Raw genomic sequence first — 22,404 nt, 5'->3', positions numbered from 1 at the left:
ACCTATGCATGCTAATCTTAATACCCCCTTTCTTCTTCCCCTCCTTACCCCTCCCTGCCCACCCATCCTCCCCAGTTCATTTCCCTTTGGTACCTGTTAGTCCGTTTTTGGATTCTGTAATTCCGCTGCAATTTTGTTCCTTCAGTTTTTCCTTTGTTCTTATACTCCTCAGATGAATGCAATCATTTGATATTTCTCTTTCTCCGCTTGGCTTATTTCACTGAGCATAATACTCTCCAGCTCCATCCATGTTGCTGCAAATGGTAGGATTTTCCCTCTTCTTATGGCTGAGTAGTATTCCATTGTGTATATGTACCACATCTTCTTTATCCATTCATCTACCGATGGACATTTAGGTTGCTTCCAATTTTTGGCTATTGTAAATAGTGCTGCGATAAACATAGGGGTGCATCTGTCTTTCTCAAACTTGATTGCTGCGTTCTTAGGGTAAATTCCTAGGAGTGGAATTCCTGGGTCAAATGGTAGGTCTGTTTTGAGCGTTTTGATGAACCTCCATACTGTTTTCCACAATGGTTGAACTAATTTACATTCCCACCAGCAGTGTAGGAGGGTTCCCCTTTCTCCACAGCCTCGCCAACATTTGTTGTTGTTTGTCTTTTGGATGGCAGCCATCCTTACTGGTGTGAGGTGATACCTCATTGTAGTTTTAATTTGCATTTCTCTGATAATTAGCGGTGTGGAGCATCTTTTCATGTGTCTGTTGGCCATCTGTATTTCTTTTTTAGAGAACTGTCTGTTCAGTTCCTCTGCCCATTTTTTAATTGGGTTATTTGCTTGTTGTTTGTTGAGGCATGTGAGCTCTTTATATATTCTGGACGTCAAGCCTTTATTAGATCTGTCATTTTCAAATATATTCTCCCATACTGTAGGGTTCCTTTTTGTTCTATTGATGGTGTCTTTCGCTGTACAGAAGCTTTTCAGCTTAATGTAGTCCCACTTGCTCATTTTTGCTGTTGTTTTCCTTGCCCGGGGAGATATGTTCAAGAAGAGGTCACTCATGTTTATGTCTAAGAGGTTTTTGCCTATGTTTTTTTCCAAGAGTTTAATGGTTTCATGACTTACATTCAGGTCTTTGATCCATTTTGAGTTTACCTTTGTATATGGGGTTAGACAATGGTCCAGTTTCATTCTCCTGCATGTAGCTGTCCAGTTTTGCGAGCACCATCTGTTGAAGAGACTGTCATTTTGCCATTGTATGTCCATGGCTCCTTTATCAAATATTAATTGACCATATATGTTTGGGTTAATTTCTGGAGTCTCTAATCTGTTCCACTGGTCTGTGGCTCTGTTCTTGTGCCAGTACCAAATTGTCTTGATTACTATGGCTTTGTAGTAGAGCTTGAAGTTGGGGAGTGAGATCCCCCCTACTTTATTCTTCTTTTTCAGGATTGCTTTGGCTATTCGGGGTCTTTGGTGTTTCCATATGAATTTTTGAATTATTTGTTCCAGTTCATTGAAGAATGTTTCTGGTAATTTGATAGGGATTGCATCAAATCTGTATATTGCTTTGGGCAGGATGGCCATTTTGACGATATTAAATTTTCCTAGCCATTAGCATGGGATGAGTTTCCATTTGTTAGTGTCCCCTTTAATTTCTCTTAAGAGTGACTTGTAGTTTTCAGGGTATAGGTCTTTCACTTCTTTGGTTAGGTTTATTCCTAGGTATTTTATTCTTTTTGATGCAATTGTGAATGGAACTGTTTTCCTGATTTCTCTTTCTATTGGCATTGTTAGTGTATAGGAAAGCTACAGATTTCTGTGTGTTAATTTTGTATCCTGCAACTTTGCTGTATTCCGATATCAGTTCTAGTAGTTTTGGAGTGGAGTCTTTAGGGTTTTTTATGTACAGTATCATATCATCTGCAAATAGTGACAGTTTAACTTCTTCTTTACCAATCTGGATTCCTTGTATTTCTTTTTTTTGTCTGATTGCCATGGCTAGGACCTCCAGTACTATGTTAAATAACAGTGGGGAGAGTGGGCATCCCTGTCTTGTTCCCAATCTCAGAGGAAATGCTTTCAGCTTCTCGCTGTTCAGTATAATGTTGGCTGTGGGTTTATCATATATGGCCTTTATTATGTTGAGGTACTTGTCCTCTATTCCCATTTTGCTGAGAGTTTTTATCATGAATGGATGTTGAATTTTGTCAAATGCTTTTTCAGCGTCTATGGAGATGATCATGTGGTTTTGGTCTTTCTTTTTGTTGATGTGGTGGATGATGTTGATGGATTTTTGAATATTGTACCATCCTTGCATCCCTGGGATGAATCCCACTTGGTTATGGTGTATGATCCTTTTAATATACTGTTGAATTCTGTTCGCTTATATTTTATTGAGTATTTTTGCATCTACATTCATCAGGGATATTGGTCTGTAATTTTCTTTTTTGGTGGGGTGTTTGCCTGGTTTTGGTATTAGGGTGATGTTGGCTTCATAGAATGAGTTTGGGGAGTATTCCCTCCTCTTCTATTTTTTGGAAAACTTTAAGGAGAAATGGGTATTATGTCTTCCCTGTGTGTCTGATAAAATTATGATTTAAATCCTTCCGGCCCGGGGGTTTTGTTCTTGGGTAGTTTTTTGATTACCATTTCAATTTCTTTGCTCGTAATTGGTTTGTTTAACTTTTGTGTTTCTTCCTTGGTCAGTCTTGGAAGGTTGTATTTTTCTAGGAAGTTGTCCATTTCTTCTAGGTTTTCTAGCTTGTTGGCATATAGGTTTTCATAGTAGTCTTTAATAATTCTTTGTATTTCTGTGGAGTCTGTTGTGATTTTTCCGTTCTCATTTCTGATTCTGTTGATTTGTGTTGATTCTCTTTTTCTCTTAATAAGTTTGGCTAGAGGCTTATCTATTTTGTTTATTTTCTCAAAGAACCAGCTCTTGGTTTCGTTGATTTTTGCTATTGTTTTATTCTTCTCAATTTTGTTTATTTCTTCTCTGATCTTTATTATGTCCCTCCTTCTGCTGACTTTAGGCCTCATTTGTTCTTCTTTTTCCAGTTTTAATAATTGTGATGTTAGACTATTCATTTGGGATTGTTCTTCCTTCTTCAAGTGTGCCTGGATTGCTATATACTTTCCTCTTAAGACTGCTTTCGCTGCGTCCCACAGAAGTTGGGGCTTTGTGTTGTTGTTGTCATTTGTTTCTATATATTCCTTGATCTCTATTTTGATTTGTTCATTTGATCCATTGATATTTAGAAGCATGTTGTTAAGCCTCCATGTGTTTGTGAGCCTTTTTGTTTTCTTTGTAGAGTTTATTTCTAGTTTTATACCTTTGTGGTCTGAAAAATTGGTTGGTAGAATTTCAATGTTTTGGAATTTACTGAGGCTCTTTTTGTGAGCTAGTATGTGGTCTATTCTGGAGAATGTTCCATGTGCACTTGAGAAGAATGTATATCCTGTTGCTTTTGGATGTAGAGTTCTATAGATGTCTATTAGGTCCATCTGTTCTAGTGTGTTGTTCAGTGCCTGTGTGTCCTTACTTATTTTCTGCCCGGTGGATCTGTCCTTTGGGATGAGTGGTGTGTTGAAGTCTCCTAAAATGAATGCATTGCAGTCTGTTTCCCTCTTTAGTTCTGTTAGTATTTGTTTCACAAATGCTGGTGCTCCTCTGTTGGGTGCATATATATTTAGAATGGTTATATCCTCTTGTTGGACTGAGCCCTTTATCATTATGTAGTGTCCTTCTTTATCTCTTGTTACTTTCTTTGTTTTGAAGTCTATTTTTTCTGATATTAGTACTGCAACCCCTGCTTTCTTCTCGCTGTTGTTTGCCTGAAATATGTTTTTCCATCCCTTGACTTTTAGTCTGTGCATGTCTTTGGGTTTGAGGTGAGTTTCTTGTAAGCAGCATATAGATGGGTCTTGCTTTTTCATCCATTCTATTACTCTATGTCTTTTGATTGGTGCATTAAGTCCATTTACATTTAGGGTGACTATTGAGAGATATGTACTTATTGTCATTGCAGGCTTTAGATTCGTGGTTACCACAGGTTCAAGGTGAGCTTTTTTAGTATCTTTCTGCCTAACTTAGCTCGCTTATTGAGCTGTTATATACACTGTCTGGAGATTCTTTTCTTCTCTCCCTTCTTATTCCTCCTCCTCCATTCTTCATATGTTGTGTGTTTTGGTCTGTGCTCTTTTTAGGAGTGCTCCCATCTAGAGCAGTCCCTGTAGGATGCCCTGTAGAGGTGGTTTGTGGGAAGCAAATTCCCTCAGCTTTTGCTTGTCTGGGAATTGTTTAATCCCGCCATCATATTTAAATGATAGTCGTGCTGGATACAGTATCCTTGTTTCAAGGCCCTTCTGTTTCATTGTATTAAATATATCATGCCATTCTCTTCTGGCCTGTATGGTTTCTGTCGAGAAGTTTGATGTTAGCCTGATGGGTTTTCCTTTATAGGTGACCTTTTTCTCCCTAGCTGCCTTTAAAACTCTTTCCTTGTCCTTGATCCTTGCCATTTTAATTACTATGTGTCTTGGTGTTGTCGTCCTTGGATCCTTTCTGTTGGGGGTTCTGTGTAATTCCATGGTCTGTTCGATTATTTCCTCCCCCAGTTTGGGGAAGTTTTCAGCAATTATTTCTTCAAAGAGACTTTCTACCCCTTTTCCTCTTTCTTCTTCTGGTATCCCTATAATACAAATATTATTCCTTTTGGCTTGGTCACATAGTTCTCTTAGTGTTGTTTCATTCCTGGAGATCCTTTTATCTCTCTCTATGTCAGCTTCTATACGTTCCTGTTCTCTGGTTTCTGTTCCTTCAGTGGCCTCTTGCGTCTTATCCATTCTGCTTATAAATCCTTCCAGGGTTTGTTTCACTTCTGTGATCTCCTTCCTGACATCTGTGATCTCCCTCCGGACTTCATCCCATTGCTCTTGCATTTTTCTCTGCGTCTCATCCCATTGCTCTTGCATTTTTCTCTGCATCTCTGTCAGCATGTTCATGATTTTTATTTTGAATTCTTTTTCAGGAAGACTGGTTTGGTCTGTCTCCTTCTCAGGTGTTGTCTCTGTGATCTTTGTCTGCCTGTAGTTTTGCCTTTTCATGGTGATAGAGATAGTTTGCAGAGCTGGTACCAGTGACAGCTGGGAGAGCTTTCCTTCTTGTTGGTTTGTGGCCTTCCTCTCCCCCTTCGCAGGGCGCTGGGTTCTTGCAGGTGTGGATGTGGTCTGGATGTTGTCCTGTGTCCTCTGGTCTCTATTTTAGGAAGAGTTGTCTTTGTTATATTTTCATGTATATATGTGGTTTTGGGAGGAGATTTCTGCTGCTCTACTCACGCTGCCATCTTGGCTCCCATCTGAATTTATTTGTAGAATTGTCTCTTCATATCCTCTGCCCATTTTTTAATCAGGTTATTTGCTTTTTGGATGTTGAGGCTTGTGAGTTCTTTATATATTTTGGATGTTAACCCCTTGTCAGATAAGTCATTTACAAATATATTCTCCCATAATGTAGGATGCCTTTTTGTTCTGCTGATGTTGTCCTTTGCTGTACAGAAGCTTTTTAGTGTGATGTAGTCCCATTTGTTCATTTTTGCTTTTGGTTTCCTTTGCCCAAGGAGATGCATTCAGGAAAAAGTTGCTCTTATTTATATTCAAGAGATTTTTGCCTGTTTTCTTGTAAGAGTTTTATGGTTTCATGACTTACATTCAGTTCTTTGATCTGTTTCGAGTTTACTTTTGTGTATGGGGTTAGACAATAATCCAGTTTCATTCTCTTACATGTAGCCATCCAGTTTTGCCCACACCAGTGTGACATGTATTTCTTATTGAAGACTGTGGTCAGAAGTATTGAAGGGTGTTATTCTAATAGGAAGCTATTCATGTGACTTCTTAAAGAGATACCAAAGGTGTCTTAGCTTGTTTTTGTGACTTAATAAGGAACCCAAGGGAGACAACTACTTAAATCTTGAGCAAGATTTTAATGAGATTTTGAAGAACAGCAAATAATAAGTGGGACACAGTGGAGACAGAAACACCAATTAGGTTGTTAAATAGTTCAGATTATAAGTAAAATGTAGTGGTTTAAACTAAAGTGGCAAGGGGAACAGAATGGAAGAAAAAAGTTATTTTAGAGGCATTCTGAAAGCAAAGCTTAATGAGCTATGGAATGTATGGAAAAGAGTAGGCTTGAGAGGAAGAGTAGAAGGGAAAATAGATTGTTATGATGGTGAGTAAAGGACTTGGATTTTCATCCTAGTTGACGATTCTGCAACTCTTAACAACTGTACCACTTAATGCATATGCAGCCTTGGGATTGCAATGCTGGTGGGTAAAAACTGGGAAGTAGAAGAAGGAATATATCAAAGAGATCATTGGAAATATGGGTCTGGAGCTCAGAGGTTAAAACTAAACAAGTAGTTTAAGGAGGCATTCCCATAAAAGTAGGAAAGTGAATTAGGTTCTGTGGAGGTAGTGTATAGAGAAGAAAGCCAAGGTAAGAACTGCAGGCTGAGTGGAATGACTATATGAAGTACAGATTGTCCACTGGTAGATATAGAACATGAGGACATTCATGTTTACTAATCCAAGCATAGTACTCTGGGTGCTTTACATTTGTTTTCTCAGTTGTTTCTTTCAGTAATATGCCATTTTACATGTGAAGAAATTGAAGTTAGGCAATGTATCCAGAGTAACACAGGAAGTGGTAAGGAGCAGCTTTGCACTAGGGTCTGAAATTCTGAAGCCTTACTTCTTCTAGTTACTGTTTGCTTCTTAAGAGAGCAAAATACTTACTTGAGGATGGAAGTGGTTAGTATTTGTAATAAGAATAGCTGACATTATTCAGGATGTACTTACTGTATGCCAGACACTGTTATCTTTATTATGGATAGCCCATTAATCCTCACAGCAAATTTTTGAGGTTGTACTATTGTTACATCATTTCCCATTTTTTGGGTAGAAAAGCTGGGACAGAGAGAGGTTTATCCAAGTTGCATAGGTATTAAGTGGTAGACTTGTTGAGAATTGCAGAATGGTCAACTAGGATGAAAATGTTGGAGAACAAAAACCTCCAAGTTTGACTAATAGGAGATTGTTTTTGACAGCATTGTTCAGTAGGACTGAATGAAAATAACAACTAACATTTTTGAATATTTTCTATATAAAAGTCTCTGTCCTAGTAAGTTCATTCAGTCTTCACAACAGTTCTCAAAGTACATATTATCCCTTTTTTATAAATAAGGAAACTGAGGCATGGAGCAGTTAAGTTACTTAACCTACCAAGAGACAGAGTTAGAATTTAACCTGGGCAGACTGGCTTTGGAACCATTCTGTTAGCCAGAGGCCACAGACTACTACTGGCAGGGCGAAAGCTGACCTGCTGCATCGTTTTTGTAAACAAAGTTCATTTGGGACACAACTACTCTTACTCATTTAATCATTGTATCTCATTCATTTATATAGGCTCCTTTACCCCAAGCTGAGTAGTTACAACAGACTGTATGAGCTAGAACTAAACTGTTTATTATCTAGCCCTTTACAGAAGAAGTTTTTCAACTCCCAATAACCATTGAACTGGATGAAAAGCCAAATCCTGGTGAACTCAGTCATGACCTATTTATAGATTTGGCAGTAAAGAAATGTTAGATTGGATGGTAGCTTTAAGAAGAAATATGGTAAAATGAAATTTTTTTCACATAGGATTTGAGTCAAATGTTAAAATAGCATTAGAAAAAAATGTCAGTTGAAGGGGAAATAGTGAACCTATAAGGGAGGAGTAATGGTGGTATAGAGTTTTGGAGAATGTGAGAGAGAGTAGGAAGATTTCTTATAGGAAAGGATCCAAAGACAACTTTCAGCCACTGAGCAGGTGCAAAAAAAAGAGAAGAAATATTAGAAATATAGGGCTGTTTTGAAGTGGAGGCAATTAAGAATTTTCATTAGAAGACTGTGACCTCATTCAAGTAGGAATGAAGATAAGGAAGATGGTTCAAATAATTGTCTTTCATTATTCAATTATTACTTTTTTAATCTCCTAGTCATGTTTTGTGTTATTAAAAAGTATATTTATAGGAAAGAAAGAGTAATTACAGAACTTTGGATGTATTATAAGTACTTAATATTTTTTCTTTAGTCTAACAGCTTGGAATTAGGAAATATGAGTAGGCTTTTGTTTTGCTGTATTTCATTATAAATTATTATTTAAAATTAATTTCCAATGAGATTTTAAAAACAGCTTTATTGAGGTGTAATTAACATACAATAAACTACACATATTTAAGGGGTACATTTTAATCAATTTTGATACGCATGCTCTTGTGAAACCACTGCAATCCAGATAATGTCCCTTTATAATCTCTCCCTTCTCCTCCCTGCATCTTCCCTTTCACCAATTTTGACATGTTATGTTTGCATTTTCATTGTGTTCAAAATACTTTCTAACTTTCCTTTTTTCTTCTTTAACATGGATTGTTTATTTAGAAGTGTGTTGTTTGGTTTCCTAATACTCACGAATTTTCCAGAGATCTTTCTGTTATTTCTAATTTAATTCCATCTAGTCATAGAACATATTTTGCCTGGTTTGAATCCTTTTAAACCCACTGAGACTTGTTTTATGCCCACAATATGGTCTATTTTGGTAATATCCAGTGTGCACTTGAAGATGTTTTGCTGTTATTGGGTGCACTGGTCTATAAACGTCTATCTGGTCAAGATGGCTGATAGTATTGTTGAAGCCTTCCATGTCCTTAATTTTCCATCTACATGTTCTGTCAGTTATTGAAAGAGGGTTATAAATCTCTGGTTATAACTGAATTTGTCCATTTGTCATTGCAGTTGTTAGTTTTTGCTTCATGTATTTTGAACTTATTTATTAGGTGCATAAATGTATAGAATTGTCTTGAGATTGCTGGATTAAAGATGGCAGTGTGAGAGGTGAGATATAATACAAAAATATAATTAATACAACTAATCCTGAAAGAGCAAGAGGAAAGAGGGCTGTGCCAGACTGCATACACCTGGAGAAAAGAATAGACCTCACAGACAGGGTAACTTACCAAAGCCATGGCCCAGCAGGACCCAAGCCCTTCCCCCACCCCAGCTTACTGGTGGGAGGAAGAGAAATGGAGCAGGGAGGGAGTGGAGGCCTGGGACTGCTGAACACCTAGCTCTGGAGATCTGCTCTGGGAGTACAAACCTACATTACATGGTGCTCTGGTGATTAAGGGGGTTGGAAAGCTAAGACAGGCAGAATACCTGGAGAGACTGAGATTCAAGCTGCTTGTGGAAAATAGGGATTCATATCCAACTGCTCTGGGACAATAGAAAGGTGGGCAGTCTGAGAGACTTCCTAACAGCAAGAGGCTGCTAAAGGGGCAAGGATTGGACAGAGCTTACTGCTCAGAAGAAAGGACAGGTAGACAAAATTGTCTGGATGCACTCTGCCCAGCAGGTTGGGAATTTTCAGGAGCTACAGGCACTCCAGCCCTCTGGCTGACAATGCAGTTCCAAGGACTCCCTCTGTGATATGCAGCCTGCTGTGCCTTCCTCCCGGCCAGCCCACACCTGGCTTGTAAAGAGGCAAACCCTGCCCTGGAGTCAGGCAAGTCAGAGGGAAGCCCTGCCTACAGCAGCTACAAACACAAGGCATAGAGGCTTATACCTGTTTGCTCGGCCTACTGGTTCTAGCAGTGGAGACAGGTGTAGCAGCTGGGAAGCAGGAAACAGCTTTTTCCTCCTCCCAGGCACCAACACTGCTCCCTTGAAACCCTCGACATTGCTCCAGGGGCTGAGCAGCTCCAGAGAGTAGAGCTTCTCAGCACTAGTGATGCCACATACAAATAGGAAACATCAAAGGAAACTGGTTCAAAGCAAAATCATACATACACCAGAGAAAGAGTCAAATGAAACCGACTTCATGAATCTTCCTAAAAGAGATTTCAAAATAAAAATCATAAACATACTCATAGAGGTAGAGAAAAATATTCAAGAACTCAGGAATGAATTCTGGTTGGAGGTCCAGTCATTACAGACACAGTATCAGAAATGAAACATACAATGGAAGGTTTTAATAGCAGATTAGATATGGCAGAGGAGATGATAAATGGAATAGAAATTAGAGAAGAGGAATACAAAGAAGCTGAGACACAGAGAGAAAAAAAGATCTCTAAGAATGAAAGAATATTGAGAGAATTGTGTGACCAATCCAAACAGAATGATATTTGTATTATAGTGGTACTAGAAGAAGAAGAGAGAGAAAAATGGATAGCAAGTATCTTTGAGGAGGTAATAATTGACAACTTCCCCAGTCTGGGGAAGGAGATCGTCTCTCAGGCCATGGAGGTGCACAGATCTCCCAACACAAGTGACCCAAGGAAGACAACACCAAGACATATAATAATTAAAATGGCAAAGATCAAGGATAAGGACAGATTATTAAAGCCACCAAAAAGAGAAATAAGATCACATACAAAGGAAAGCCCATCAGGCTATCATCAGACTTCTCAGCAGAAACCTTACAGGCCAGAAGGGAGTGGCATGATGTATTTAATGCAATGAAGCAGAAGGGCCTTGAACCAAGAATACTTTGTCTAGCAATATTTTCATTCAAATATGAAGGAGGCATTAAACAATTTCCAGATAAACAAGAGCTGAGAGAATTTACATCCCACAAACCATCTCCACAGTGTATTTTGGAGGGACTTCTATAGATGGAAGTATTCCTAAGGTTTAATAGCTGTCATCAGAGGTAATAAAACCATAGTAAAGAAAGTAGAACAGTTAATTACTAAGCAAATACAAAATTAAATCAACTATCCCCAAAGTCAGTCAAGGGATAGACAAAGAGTACAGAATATGATACTTAATACATATGAAGATTGGAGGAGGAAGAGAAAGGAGAAAAAAAGAACCTTTAGATTGTGTTTGTAATAGCATATTAAGTGAGTTAAGTTAGACTCTCAGATAGTAAGGAAGTTAACCTTGAACCTTTGGTAATCATAAATCTAAAGCCTGAAATGGCAATAAGTACATACCTATCAATAATCACCCTAAATGTAAATGGTCTGAATGCACCAATCAAAAGACATAGAGTCACTGAATGTATAAAGAACAAGACCCATCTATATGCTGCCTACAAGAGACTCGCTTTAAACCCAAAGACATATACAGACTAAGAGTGAAGGGATGGAAAAAGGTATTTCATACAACTAATAGGGAGAAAAAAGCAGGAGTTGGAGTACTTGTATCAGACAAAATAGACTTTAAAACAAAGAAAGTCACAAGAGACAAAGAAGGACATTACATAACGATAAAGGGGTCAATCCAACAAGATATAACCATTATAAATATCTCTGTACCCAACACAGGAGCACCTACATATGTGAAACAAATACTAATAGAGTTAAAAGGGGAAATAGAATGCAATGCATTCATTTGAGAAGACTTCAACACTCCACTCACTCCAAAGGACAGATCAACCAGACAGAAAATAGACAGATGTACTGAATAACACATTAGAACAGATGGACCTAACAGATATCTACAGAACTCTGCACCCAAAGTAGCAGAATACGCATTCTTCTCAAGTGGACATAGAACATTTTCAAGACCAGATCATATAGTAGGCCACAAAAAGAGCCTTGGTAAATTCAAAAAGATTGAAATTGTAACAACCAGTTTCTCAGACCACAAAGGTATGAAACTATAGATAAATTATGCAAAGAAAATGAAAAATCCCACAAACACATGGAGGCTTCACAACATGCTCCTAAATAACCAATAATCAGTGACCAAATAAAAACAGAGATCAAGCAATATACGGAGACAAATGACAACAATAATTCAACAATGCAAAAATCTGTGGGACACAGTGAAGGCCATGCTAAGAGGAAAGCATATTGCAATACAGGCCTACCTCAGGAAAGAAGAACAATCCCATATGAAGTCTAAACTGACAGTTAATGAAACTAAAAAAGAAGAACAAATGAGTCCCAAAGTCAGTAGAAGGAGGGGCATAATAAAGATTACAGCAGAAATAAATAAAGTCAAGAAGAATAAAACAATAGAAAGAACCAATGAAAGCAAGAGCTAGTTCTTTGAGAAAATAAACAAGATAGATAAACCCCTAGCCAGCCTTATCAAGAAAAAAAGGAGTCTACACACATAATCAGAAATGAGAAAGGAAAAATCACTACAGACACCACAGAAATACAAATAAGTATTAGAGAATACTATGAAAAATTATATGCTAACAAACTGGATAACCTAGAAGAAATGGACTTTCTAGAAAAATACAACCTCCCAAGCCTGACCCAGAAAGAAACAGAAAACCTGAACAGACCAATTACCAGCAACGAAATTGAATTGGTAATAAAAAAAACTACCTGAGAACAAAACTCCTGGACCAGATGGTTTCACCACTGAATTTTATCAAACATTTAGTGAAGACCTAATACCCATCCTGCTCAAAGTTTTCCAAAAAGTAGAGGAAGAGGGAATACTTCTAAACTCAGTCTATGAGGCCAGCATTACTCTAATACCAAAACCAGGCAAAGACACCACAAGAAAAGAAAATTACAGACCAGTATCCCTGCAAACATAGATGCAAATATACTCAACAAAATATTAGCAAACCAAATTGAAAAATATGTCAAAAAGATCATCCACCATTATCAAATAGGATTTATGTCAGGGATGCAAGGATAGTACACTATTAGCAAATCCATCAACATCATTGACCACATCAACAAAAAGAAGGACAAAAACCACATGATCATCTCCATAGGTGCCGAAAAAGCTTTTGACAAAATTCAACATCCATTCATGATAAAAACTCTCAACAAAATGTGTATAGAGGGCAAGTACCTCAAATAATAAAGGCCATATGTGACAAACCCACAGCCAACTTCATACTTAACAGAGAGAAGCTGAAAGCCTTTCCTTTAAGATCAGAAACAAGACAAGGATGCTCACTGTCTCCACTTTTATTCAACATAGTTCTGGAGGTCCTAGCCACAACAATTAGACAACACAAAGAAATAAAGGGCATCCAGATTGGTAAGGAAAGTTAAACTGTCACTGTTTGCAGATGGCATGAGATTGTACATAAAAAACCCTAAAGAATCCACTCCAAAACTATTAGAGCTAATATCTGAATTCAGCAAAGTTGCAGGATACAAAATTAAAACACAGAAATCTGTTGCATTCCTATACACTAATGTTGAACTAACAAAAGGAGAAATCAGGAAAATAATTCCATTCACAATTGCATCAAAAAGAATAAAATACCTGGGAATAAACCTAACCAAGAAAGTGAAAGACCTATGCTGTGAAAACAACAGGACACTCATGAGAGAAATTAAAGGAGATACCAATAAATGGAAACACATCCCATGCTCTTGAATAGGAAGGATTAATATTGTTAAAATGCCCATCCTGACTAAAGCAATCTACACAGTGCAATTCCTATCAGAATACCAACAGTATTCTTCAATGAACTAGAACAAATTGTTCTAAAATTCACATGGAACCACAAAATACCCTGAATAGCCAAAGCAAACCTAAGAAGGAAGAATAAAGCTTTGGGGATTATGCTCCCTGACTTCAAGCTCTACTATAAAGCCACAGTAATCAAGACAATTTGGTACTGGCACAAGAACAGACCCATTGACCAATGGAACAGAATAGAGAGCCCAGATATAAACCCAACCATATGTGGTCAATTAATGTACTATAAAGGAATTATGGACATACAATGGGGAAATGACAGTCTCTTCAACAACTGTTGTTGGCAAAACTGGACAGCTACATGCAAGAGAATGAAACTGGGTTATTGTTTAACCCCATACACAAAAGTAAATTCGAAATGGATCAAAGACCTGAATGTAAGTCATGAAACCATAGAACTCTTAGAAGACAATATAGGCAAAAATCTCCTGAATATAAACATGAGCAACTTCTTCCTGAACGCATCTCCTCGAGCAAGGGAAACAAAAGTAAAAATGAACACAGGGGGCTACATGAAACTAAAAGCTTCTGTACAGCAAAGAACACCATCAAAAGAACAAAAAGGCATCCTACAGTGTGGGAGAATGTATTTGTAAATGACATATCTGACAAGGGGTTAACATCCAAAATATATAAAGAACTCACACACCTTAATACCCAAAAAGCAAATAACCTGATTAAAAAATGGGCGGAGGATATGAAGAGACAATTCTCTAATGAAGAAATTCAGATGGCCAACAGACAGGTGAAACGATGCTCCGTCCACATCATTAATCATCAGGCAAATACAAATTAAAACTACAATGAGGTATCACCTCACACCAGTTAGGATAGCCAGCAATGAAAAGACTTAAGAACAAATGCTGGCAAGGATGCAGAGAAAGGGAAACCCTCCTACACTGCTGGTGGGAATGTAGGAGGTTTCCATTGTGGAAAGCAATATGGAGGTTCCTCAAAAAACTAAAAGTAGAAATACCATTTGACCCGGGAATCCGACTTCTTGGAATACCCAAAGAATACAAGTTCCCAGTTTCAAAAAGACATATTCACCCCTATGTTTATCGCAGCCCTATTTACAATAGCCAGGATATGGAAGCAACTTAAGTGTCCATCAGTAGATACATGGATAAAGAAAAGGTGATACATATATACAATGGAATACTATTCAGCCATAAGAAAGAAACAAATCCTACCATTTGCAACAATATGGATGGAGCTGGAGGATATTATGCTCAGTGAAATAAGGCAGGCAAAGAAAGACAAGTGGCAAATGGTTTCCCTCATTTGTGGAGTATAACAACAAAGCAAAACTGCAAAACAGCAGCAGCATCACAGTGTCCCAAGAAGGGACTAGCCGTTACCAAAGGGGAGGGGTGTGGGAGCGTGGGTGGGGAGGGAGGAAGAAGGTGATTGAGGGGTATTATGTTTAGTACTCATGGTGTGAGGTGTCATGGGGAAGACAGTATAGCACAGTGAAGGCAAATAGTGAATCTGTGGCATTTTGCTACACTGATGGACAGTAACTGCAATGGGGTATGGGTAGGGACTTGATAATATGGGTAAATGTGTAACCACATTGTTTTTTCATGTGAAACCTTCATAAGAATGTATATCAATAATACCCTAATAAAAAAAAGAATTGTCATGATAAATTGACTCCTTCACCATTATAAAACGACTTTTTGGTAGTTTTCTTTGCTCAAAGCAATCTAGTTTGTGTGATACTAGGCAGTAACCTGGGGCAGTTGCAGAGCAAACCACATTTGTGTTTGTCAGGGTTCTTGTCTTTTATTGTCTGATAACAATGTCTTGAAAGGTGTTGTTTCATGTTTTGTACAGGTTTCTTTTAGTTGTTCCAGGCAGAAGTATAAAACCTGTTCTTCCATTTTCATCAGAGCAGAGGTCCAAAAATATTTTTTAATTTACTTATGGTTGTTCTTAAGTTTTTCTTTTTGTTTGTATCAAGGAAACTTAGAAGAATCTGATGATAGGTATGGACATTAGTCTCTCGTATCTACAAAGGCTTATATTTGTAAAATCTTGATGGTAATTTCATGACGTTTACAGCCTTGAAGTTTAATTCATCCCTGCTTAGGAATCCTTGCTTTCTAGGAAGGATTTTCAACCCTAGTTGCACATTAGAATCATCTGGGAGAGCTTTTGAGCAAATGCCTATGCTTCACCAGACCTGTGAAATCTGAATCTATGATAGCAGAACACAGAGTTTGTTTTTAAAACTCCCCAGGTAATTCTTTTGTGCAGCTAAGCTTAAGAAAAAATCTGTTTTAAAGCAATGATGGCTTCCTCTGTACTGGTTTCTTTACCTTCCCTTTATTGGCAAGGATCCTAAGGAGGGTGAAATACAGGGAGCCAGGTGCTTTTTATACTCAACCTCTAGAGTAAAAGGGGTTACTTTTAAAAAATTGCCAATTCCACCTTCAGATTTTGTCTTAGTAAATTGTATCTGGGCTTTTTTAACAAAGGTGCATGTGGAAGAAATTATACTAAGAAGTTTTTTCAATTGTATTTCACAATTTGCTCTAACGAAATGCAAAATGTTAAAATATCCCTATGGTAAGCAAAACACAGCTATGTATCAATTAACATGTACCTCAGAACCCAAGAGCCTATAAGAAATAAGGTTATTAGTAAATAGAAATTTAAATTTCTAAAACATTGTTTTTTATGTGATATGTTTTGTATGTAGGTTTTATGCTATATCAAATGTATGTATGACTTCAATTGGAATTTGTAGTGAAAAATATACTTCATGTAGACTTGAGTGAGCCACAGTACATTTATCTGTTTTTAAAAATGTTGTAAAGCAATAAGCAAGAGAAAATAGCACAGAGCTGGCGTAACATGGACTCTGACTCCAAGACTGATTAATTTCACACTGAGTCACTTTTAGATGTGTCACATTATATCATGCATGGAGTAGTCAGTTTGGAATGTCAGCTACTTCTGTGCAATCTGATCAGTATGGTTTCTTTAATGAAGAACTTGGATATCATATCCATGTTGAGTAATATGTTTTCAGTTTCTTTACCTTCTAATGCTTCTAGAAGTAATGGTAGATTTTTAAAGGATTAAATAAATGACTTCGTATAAATCTAGTTTAAAATATTTCTTCTCTCATTTATTGTAACCAACCTTTACCTAGCTGTGAACTTCACAGAAGTTAATGAAGAAAACAAAAATGATCTCTTCAGAGAAGTCTTTTCTTCCATTGAAACTTTGGCCTTTACCTTTGGGAATATGTAAGTAGAAGACTGTCATTTAAAGAAATTTGGGCTTAGGTGTCTCAAGGCAAGTTTGTCACATAGTTCAGTAGATACATGGAAAATAAAGTTTTAACCAAAATAAAATACTTTCACAACTTTGGAAAGGCTACATTCAGTGTGGCTTTATTACTGTATTTAGAGGTGTCTTTATAGCTGTGTAGAAGCAACATGTATTTACAAGTGACTGTGTGACTTACGTGAACAGATTCCTAGAATTTTATTTCCAAGATTCTTAATTTTAAAAATATATTCTAGAAGGCATGTTGAATGTAAAGCCTGTGACAGAGCAATGTGATGACTTGTCTTCTTATTTCTATTTCTTTTTTTTTAACTTCCTTGGATAGCCTGACAAATTTCCTTATGGGAGATGTAGGCAATGATTCATTATTACAACTGCCTGTTTCTCAGGAAAGTAAGGTAGGTCAAATTTTTGTGTAAAAGCAAAGACTTTAATATTTTTAACTTAATATTTCAATAATTTCCTAATCTTAATCTCATATTACTACCTGATAATTTGGAGTGTAGCAAGAAATAGAGATCAGTTAATTTTAAATATAATTTATGGTCAGTTTCTTCAAAAATTTATTGTACTTTGTAAGTGAAACTATCATTTTAAAAGGATGTATCTGATGCTTGCTTTATAGTGGTTTATATAATGAATCCATATGTCATGTGGTCTGAAATTTTAGTAATTCTTAACCATTTTTCCCTCCTGAAATTGTTGCACATCTTTAAGACTAGTGGGAACTTAGAAAAATAATGCAGAAAGTTAAAGAAAATGTTAATCATTTCATACAGCCTACAGTTTGTTACCATGACACAATTATTAATAGGGCTATAGGTCTTAATTCTCCCTATAAGAATATCCCTATAAGTATGTCAGAGCCTTGGGATTCTGATTCCCAATTGGAAGAAAAATTGATATAAAATAATAGAACACAAGGAATGTATGTAGAATATTGCTTTTAAGATTTGTAATAGTAATAGTGTCATTTGATTGAAATTTTTCATAAAATGTAATAATATGTAAGATATTATTATTAAGTATTGCATTAGAGATATTTGTTGATGATTTCCTGTTAAGGATGACCAGATACAAAAAGATGTCAATGAATATTTGGAAATGTGCCAAGTATTTGTGTTCTATCAAAATAATGTAAAAATTTTTAGGTCTTTCTTAAAGAGATACAAAATATGAATGACTGCTTAAGGCATTTGTTAGGTGTGCTCAATATTGAGAAAAAGATTGTGACTAGTTCTGAAATTATCCGTTGATGAATCAAGGATAGTGTATAAACCATTTAAGATTTTAAGATTTTTAAATATTTTCCTATTTTTATTTTTTTGTCAATTTTCTTTTCTAACTTGCCACTAATTCAGAAGATATAATAAAACGTATCTGTTTGACAAGGGAAATAAAATATTACATTTCCTGTTCCTTTGCCTCTGTTGTGCACACACACTATACTAAAATTATAAGAAATTACTTTTTCCTTTTTTTCATTTGCACCTTGTTTTCCATTTTGAATTTTGAATTTACCCTAGAGATTGAAATTCAGAAGTTCACAATGATACAATACTAATAATAAAATAAAATTACTTTGTTTCATGAAGTTTTGAAAAATATCTTTAAAAATGCTGCCTTTTATTTAATAGTGCTTGTTATGTACCAGGCACTGTGCTAAGTCTGTATCATTGTAATCCTTAAAATAGCCGGATGAAAGGAGTGTTCTTAACCCCATTTTACAAAAAGGGCAAACCAAAGTTAAGTGACTATAAATATGTGGCCTAGTGTCATACAGCTATTAAATAATAGAGCTTGACTTCAAACCCAGGTCTCTGATCCCTTTTGCATTGAAAATCCCTTCATATTCTGTACTGTCCAACTTAAGTAGGTCAGATTTGTTTAAGAGTTCACAATTTTGGTAGAGACTGTTTTCCTGCATTGTCCAATAAAGGTGCCACTTGCCACATGTACCTCTTTAAATTTAAATTAATTAAAATACATTAAATTTAAAATCCCCCTCTCATTTACATTATCCACTTTTCAAATGCTCATATAGCTAAATGTAGCTAGTAGCTACTTTATTGGACAGTACAGATAAAAAACATTTCTATCATAGAAAGCTCTGCACCAAGCTGTCCATAGACTTTCAGAGAAAAGCTTGTCATGTAATAAAATGGTAAAAGATGGCTGGACGAGATAGGTCTTTGTCTTCTACTTAGATAGCAATCTATATGGATTGCTTCTGAGCTTCCTGACTGATATTTTTAAGATAGGCAGAATTTAGTTTTGAATAGATTCACTAATGTTAACTATAATGCTGTTAGTAAACAATGAGGTTATTCATTTTTGGACCTAGAGAACAGCTGTTGTAAAAAGCTATATAATTCTTATAAAATGTTCTGGAATTAAAACAGGCTTCTCAGGCCTTGTGAGTTCTAAATACTTGAAATTTTTTAGCAGGAATTATGTCACAGTAACATTAGAGTGAAAAATTTCTGAAGCAAAGATCTGTTATCTTCTGCTCTAATCTCAGATCTGTTTTCTTCTATGTTGTAAGTCTTTTGAAAATGTTTCTGTGGAATCAGTGGACTCATCCAATGAAAAAGGTAATGCTTGAGGTTCTTACAACTTCAAACTTCTTGTAGCTACTTTCAATAAATTGGATTACTCACTCTCTTCTTGGTTAGTAATGTAAAGTACTCATTTTTAACATAAATGATATGTAATGTTTTATATAAAACAGAAAAAACTGCTAGAGTAGACAGTAATGTGATAATACACTGATCAAGAATTACATAGGGCTTATAAATTGAAAAAATACATACTAAGATAAAACCTACATTATGTAATTTGAAACCAATGTAGTTTAAACTGCTGAATGCTTCTTTGTTTAGAGTTAGCTGCTCATATTTAATATATACTTATCTTGATATTTTTATTTTCAGGAAATTTTTCTCCTATGGAACTAGACAGCATGCTGTTAAAGAACACCGACTCTATAGAATTAGCTTTGTCATATGCTAAAACATGGTCAAAATATACCAAGAACATAGTTTCATGGGTTGAAAAGAAACTTAACTTGGGTGAGTTGCTCTTTGGGCATCTGATTAACTTTGGCATATGATAACTAATTGTGATTCGTTTTCTACAGGCTATAAATAATGTGATTCCACATTAGTAGCTGTTTCATTGTGGTGAATAAAATCATTGTCCATTATCTCTTCTTAAAATAGGAAGGACTCTTACAATAAATGTACTTTCTGAACATTACTGTGGGGCAATCAGTGGATCTGGGGACAAGGACAAATAGTATACTGTCTTTGCTTTTAAGGAAGTCACACTCTAGTGGGTGAAAAGAAATGCATTCAAATAATATGGTTAAAGGAGATAAAGGCAACAGGAGATGTGTGAGCAGAAAACAATGGAAACATATAAGGAGCATCTTAAGAGCTAACATTTTTCTCAGCGTTTTATAGTTGACAAAATGTTTTCATATCTTTTCTCTCATTTAATCCTTACCAAAACTCTGGGGGGAAGGCAAGACAATTATTATCCCCATTTTACAGCTGAGGCAAGAAAGACACGTGATTTCACTAATGTCAGATAGCAGATTTGCCTAAGATCATATAGTAGTAACTGAAAATACAGAATTTACCCAAAGCTTGTGCTTTTCTACTACAGTATTTGCTTGTAATAGGGAATGCCTATAAGAATCATCTGAATAGCCTTACAAAAGGCCATAGACAAGCATAGGTTCCATCCCCAAGAAAGGTGAAGTCTAAGCAAATGGATTTTCAACGTTTCTTAGTTTATTTTGATGAGCACTTCTGATTAAAAATCACAGCATCATATCATGATACAGACTAGTATTTGTGATCACTTTTTAATGGGGAATTATTAATATTTTAGAATATGGAGGGGAAAAGTAAGTTACTTTTACCTCCTGATGCCTTCTTTGAACTTTTCAGAATTGGAGTCCACTAGAAATATTGTCAAGTTGGCAGAGGCAACTAGAACTAGCATTGGACTACAGGTAAGAGTTCAGCGAGCTTCTAGGATTCTATAATGAGATTACTCAGATAGCTCCTGATAGTGCCTTGCAAAATCTGAAAATTTCATAGTTAATATAGGGAAGAACTTAAATTCTAAACTTTTTATTGACAAAATTAAGTTCCTTTGAGATGTACATGGATACCTGTTATGAGAAAAACAAGGAAATTGACAAGTTTATACAAATATTGGTTATCTTTTAGCTACTAATTTTGCTAACTAGTTTTATGATTCATTACAATTAATTTTCTTCAGTATTTTTCTCATATAGTCATATTTATGACTAGCCATTTTTCTGGGACTAAAGTCTAAACTTAAAATTTCTCTTTTTGAAGAAGAGTAGTGGGGGGATCCATTTCTACTGGAAAATTTATTTTCAATTTTAAATTCTAGGAGTTCATGCCATTGCAGTCTCTTTTTACCAATGCTCTTCTTAATGACATAGAGAGTAGTCACCTTTTACAACAAACAATTGCAGCTCTCCAAGCCAACAAATTTGTGCAGGTAAAAATTTATTTGTACAATACAGATTTTTTTAAAAACAGCAAACCTTTAGCAAACAGTATTTTTTCTTTCTTTTTTAAAATTACCCTTGACAGCCTCTACTTGGGAGGAAAAATGAAATGGAAAAACAAAGGAAAGAAATAAAAGAACTTTGGAAACAGGAACAAAATAAAATGGTGAGTATTATAATGAAGTTTTACTTACCCATTTGTGAACATCCAAAATCATCTGCAGTATATAAGCATCTGCCCTATGCAGATGCTTACCTTACCCCAAAGGTTTTCTAAAACGCTGTCTAAACAATCTTGCTGAATATGATGAAGAAACTTGTAATTAGGGTTTCTTTCTTATTCTAGATTTAATACTCTGTTTTTCCTGTGTAGCTTGAAGCAGAGACTGCTCTTAAAAAGGCAAAATTGCTGTGCATGCAACGTCAAGATGAGTATGAAAAAGCAAAATCTTCCATGTTTCGTGCAGAAGAGGAACATATGTGCTCAAGTGGAGGATTAGTAAAAAATCTCAACAAGCAGTTAGAAAAAAAGCGCAGGCTGGAAGAGGAGGCTCTTCAAAAAGTAATCATCTTTTTTGTTATTTCCAACTTGAATTAGCAATAATCTTCTAAGCCTTTGGTTCTCAAATTTTAGCACACAGCAGCAGCACCTGGAAAGCTTGTTAAACAGACTGCCTGGCACCCACCCCCAGAGTTTCTTTTTCAGTAGGTTTAGGGTTGGTCCAGACAATTTGCATTTCTGTAATAAGCTCCCAGGTGAAGCTGCTCCTGCTGGGGATCCACACTTTGAGAACCACTGTGCTAAGAGAGCTTTGCTTCTCTTATTAATTTTTGGATTTGTTTGTGAAAGACATGCCTAAGAGAAGGCAGTAATTTAATTTTTTGTTTTCATTGTTCAGAAAGTTCACCATTTAGGCGACTCTGTGTATGTGTACTAATTCCAGTACCTGATAGCAAGACTAATTTGGAGCTTTGTATTATTGGGAAATATAAATTGATAAATTCTGTAGAGTACTATATGGAAAATGGTTAATATAAATAGAAAAGGCTGTTAAATATAAGTGGGCATGTATTTTATAGAC

At 36.1% G+C, this 22,404-nt stretch overlaps 1 protein-coding gene across 2 annotated transcripts in view; it reads left to right on the top strand.

Annotated features, from left to right (window-relative positions):
• The window catches only part of ARHGAP29 (Rho GTPase activating protein 29), a 90,338-nt gene that overhangs the window by 40,206 nt on the left and 27,728 nt on the right, over window positions 1–22,404 (top strand). For both annotated transcript variants that reach the window (XM_036998023.2, XM_036998024.2), the window contains exons 4-11: window positions 16,631–16,727; window positions 17,096–17,168; window positions 19,316–19,364; window positions 19,704–19,841; window positions 20,727–20,791; window positions 21,202–21,312; window positions 21,408–21,488; window positions 21,696–21,884. In XM_036998023.2, coding sequence (XP_036853918.2) covers window positions 16,631–16,727; window positions 17,096–17,168; window positions 19,316–19,364; window positions 19,704–19,841; window positions 20,727–20,791; window positions 21,202–21,312; window positions 21,408–21,488; window positions 21,696–21,884 — 803 coding nt within the window. The remainder of the gene's footprint in view (window positions 1–16,630; window positions 16,728–17,095; window positions 17,169–19,315; window positions 19,365–19,703; window positions 19,842–20,726; window positions 20,792–21,201; window positions 21,313–21,407; window positions 21,489–21,695; window positions 21,885–22,404) is intronic.

Source organism: Manis javanica, chromosome 4 (assembly GCF_040802235.1).
Source record: "Manis javanica isolate MJ-LG chromosome 4, MJ_LKY, whole genome shotgun sequence".
In the NCBI taxonomy this organism is placed as follows: domain Eukaryota; kingdom Metazoa; phylum Chordata; class Mammalia; order Pholidota; family Manidae; genus Manis; species Manis javanica.
The sequence above is the reverse complement of the archived record's forward strand: the minus strand, read 5'-3'. Positions and strand labels throughout refer to the sequence as shown.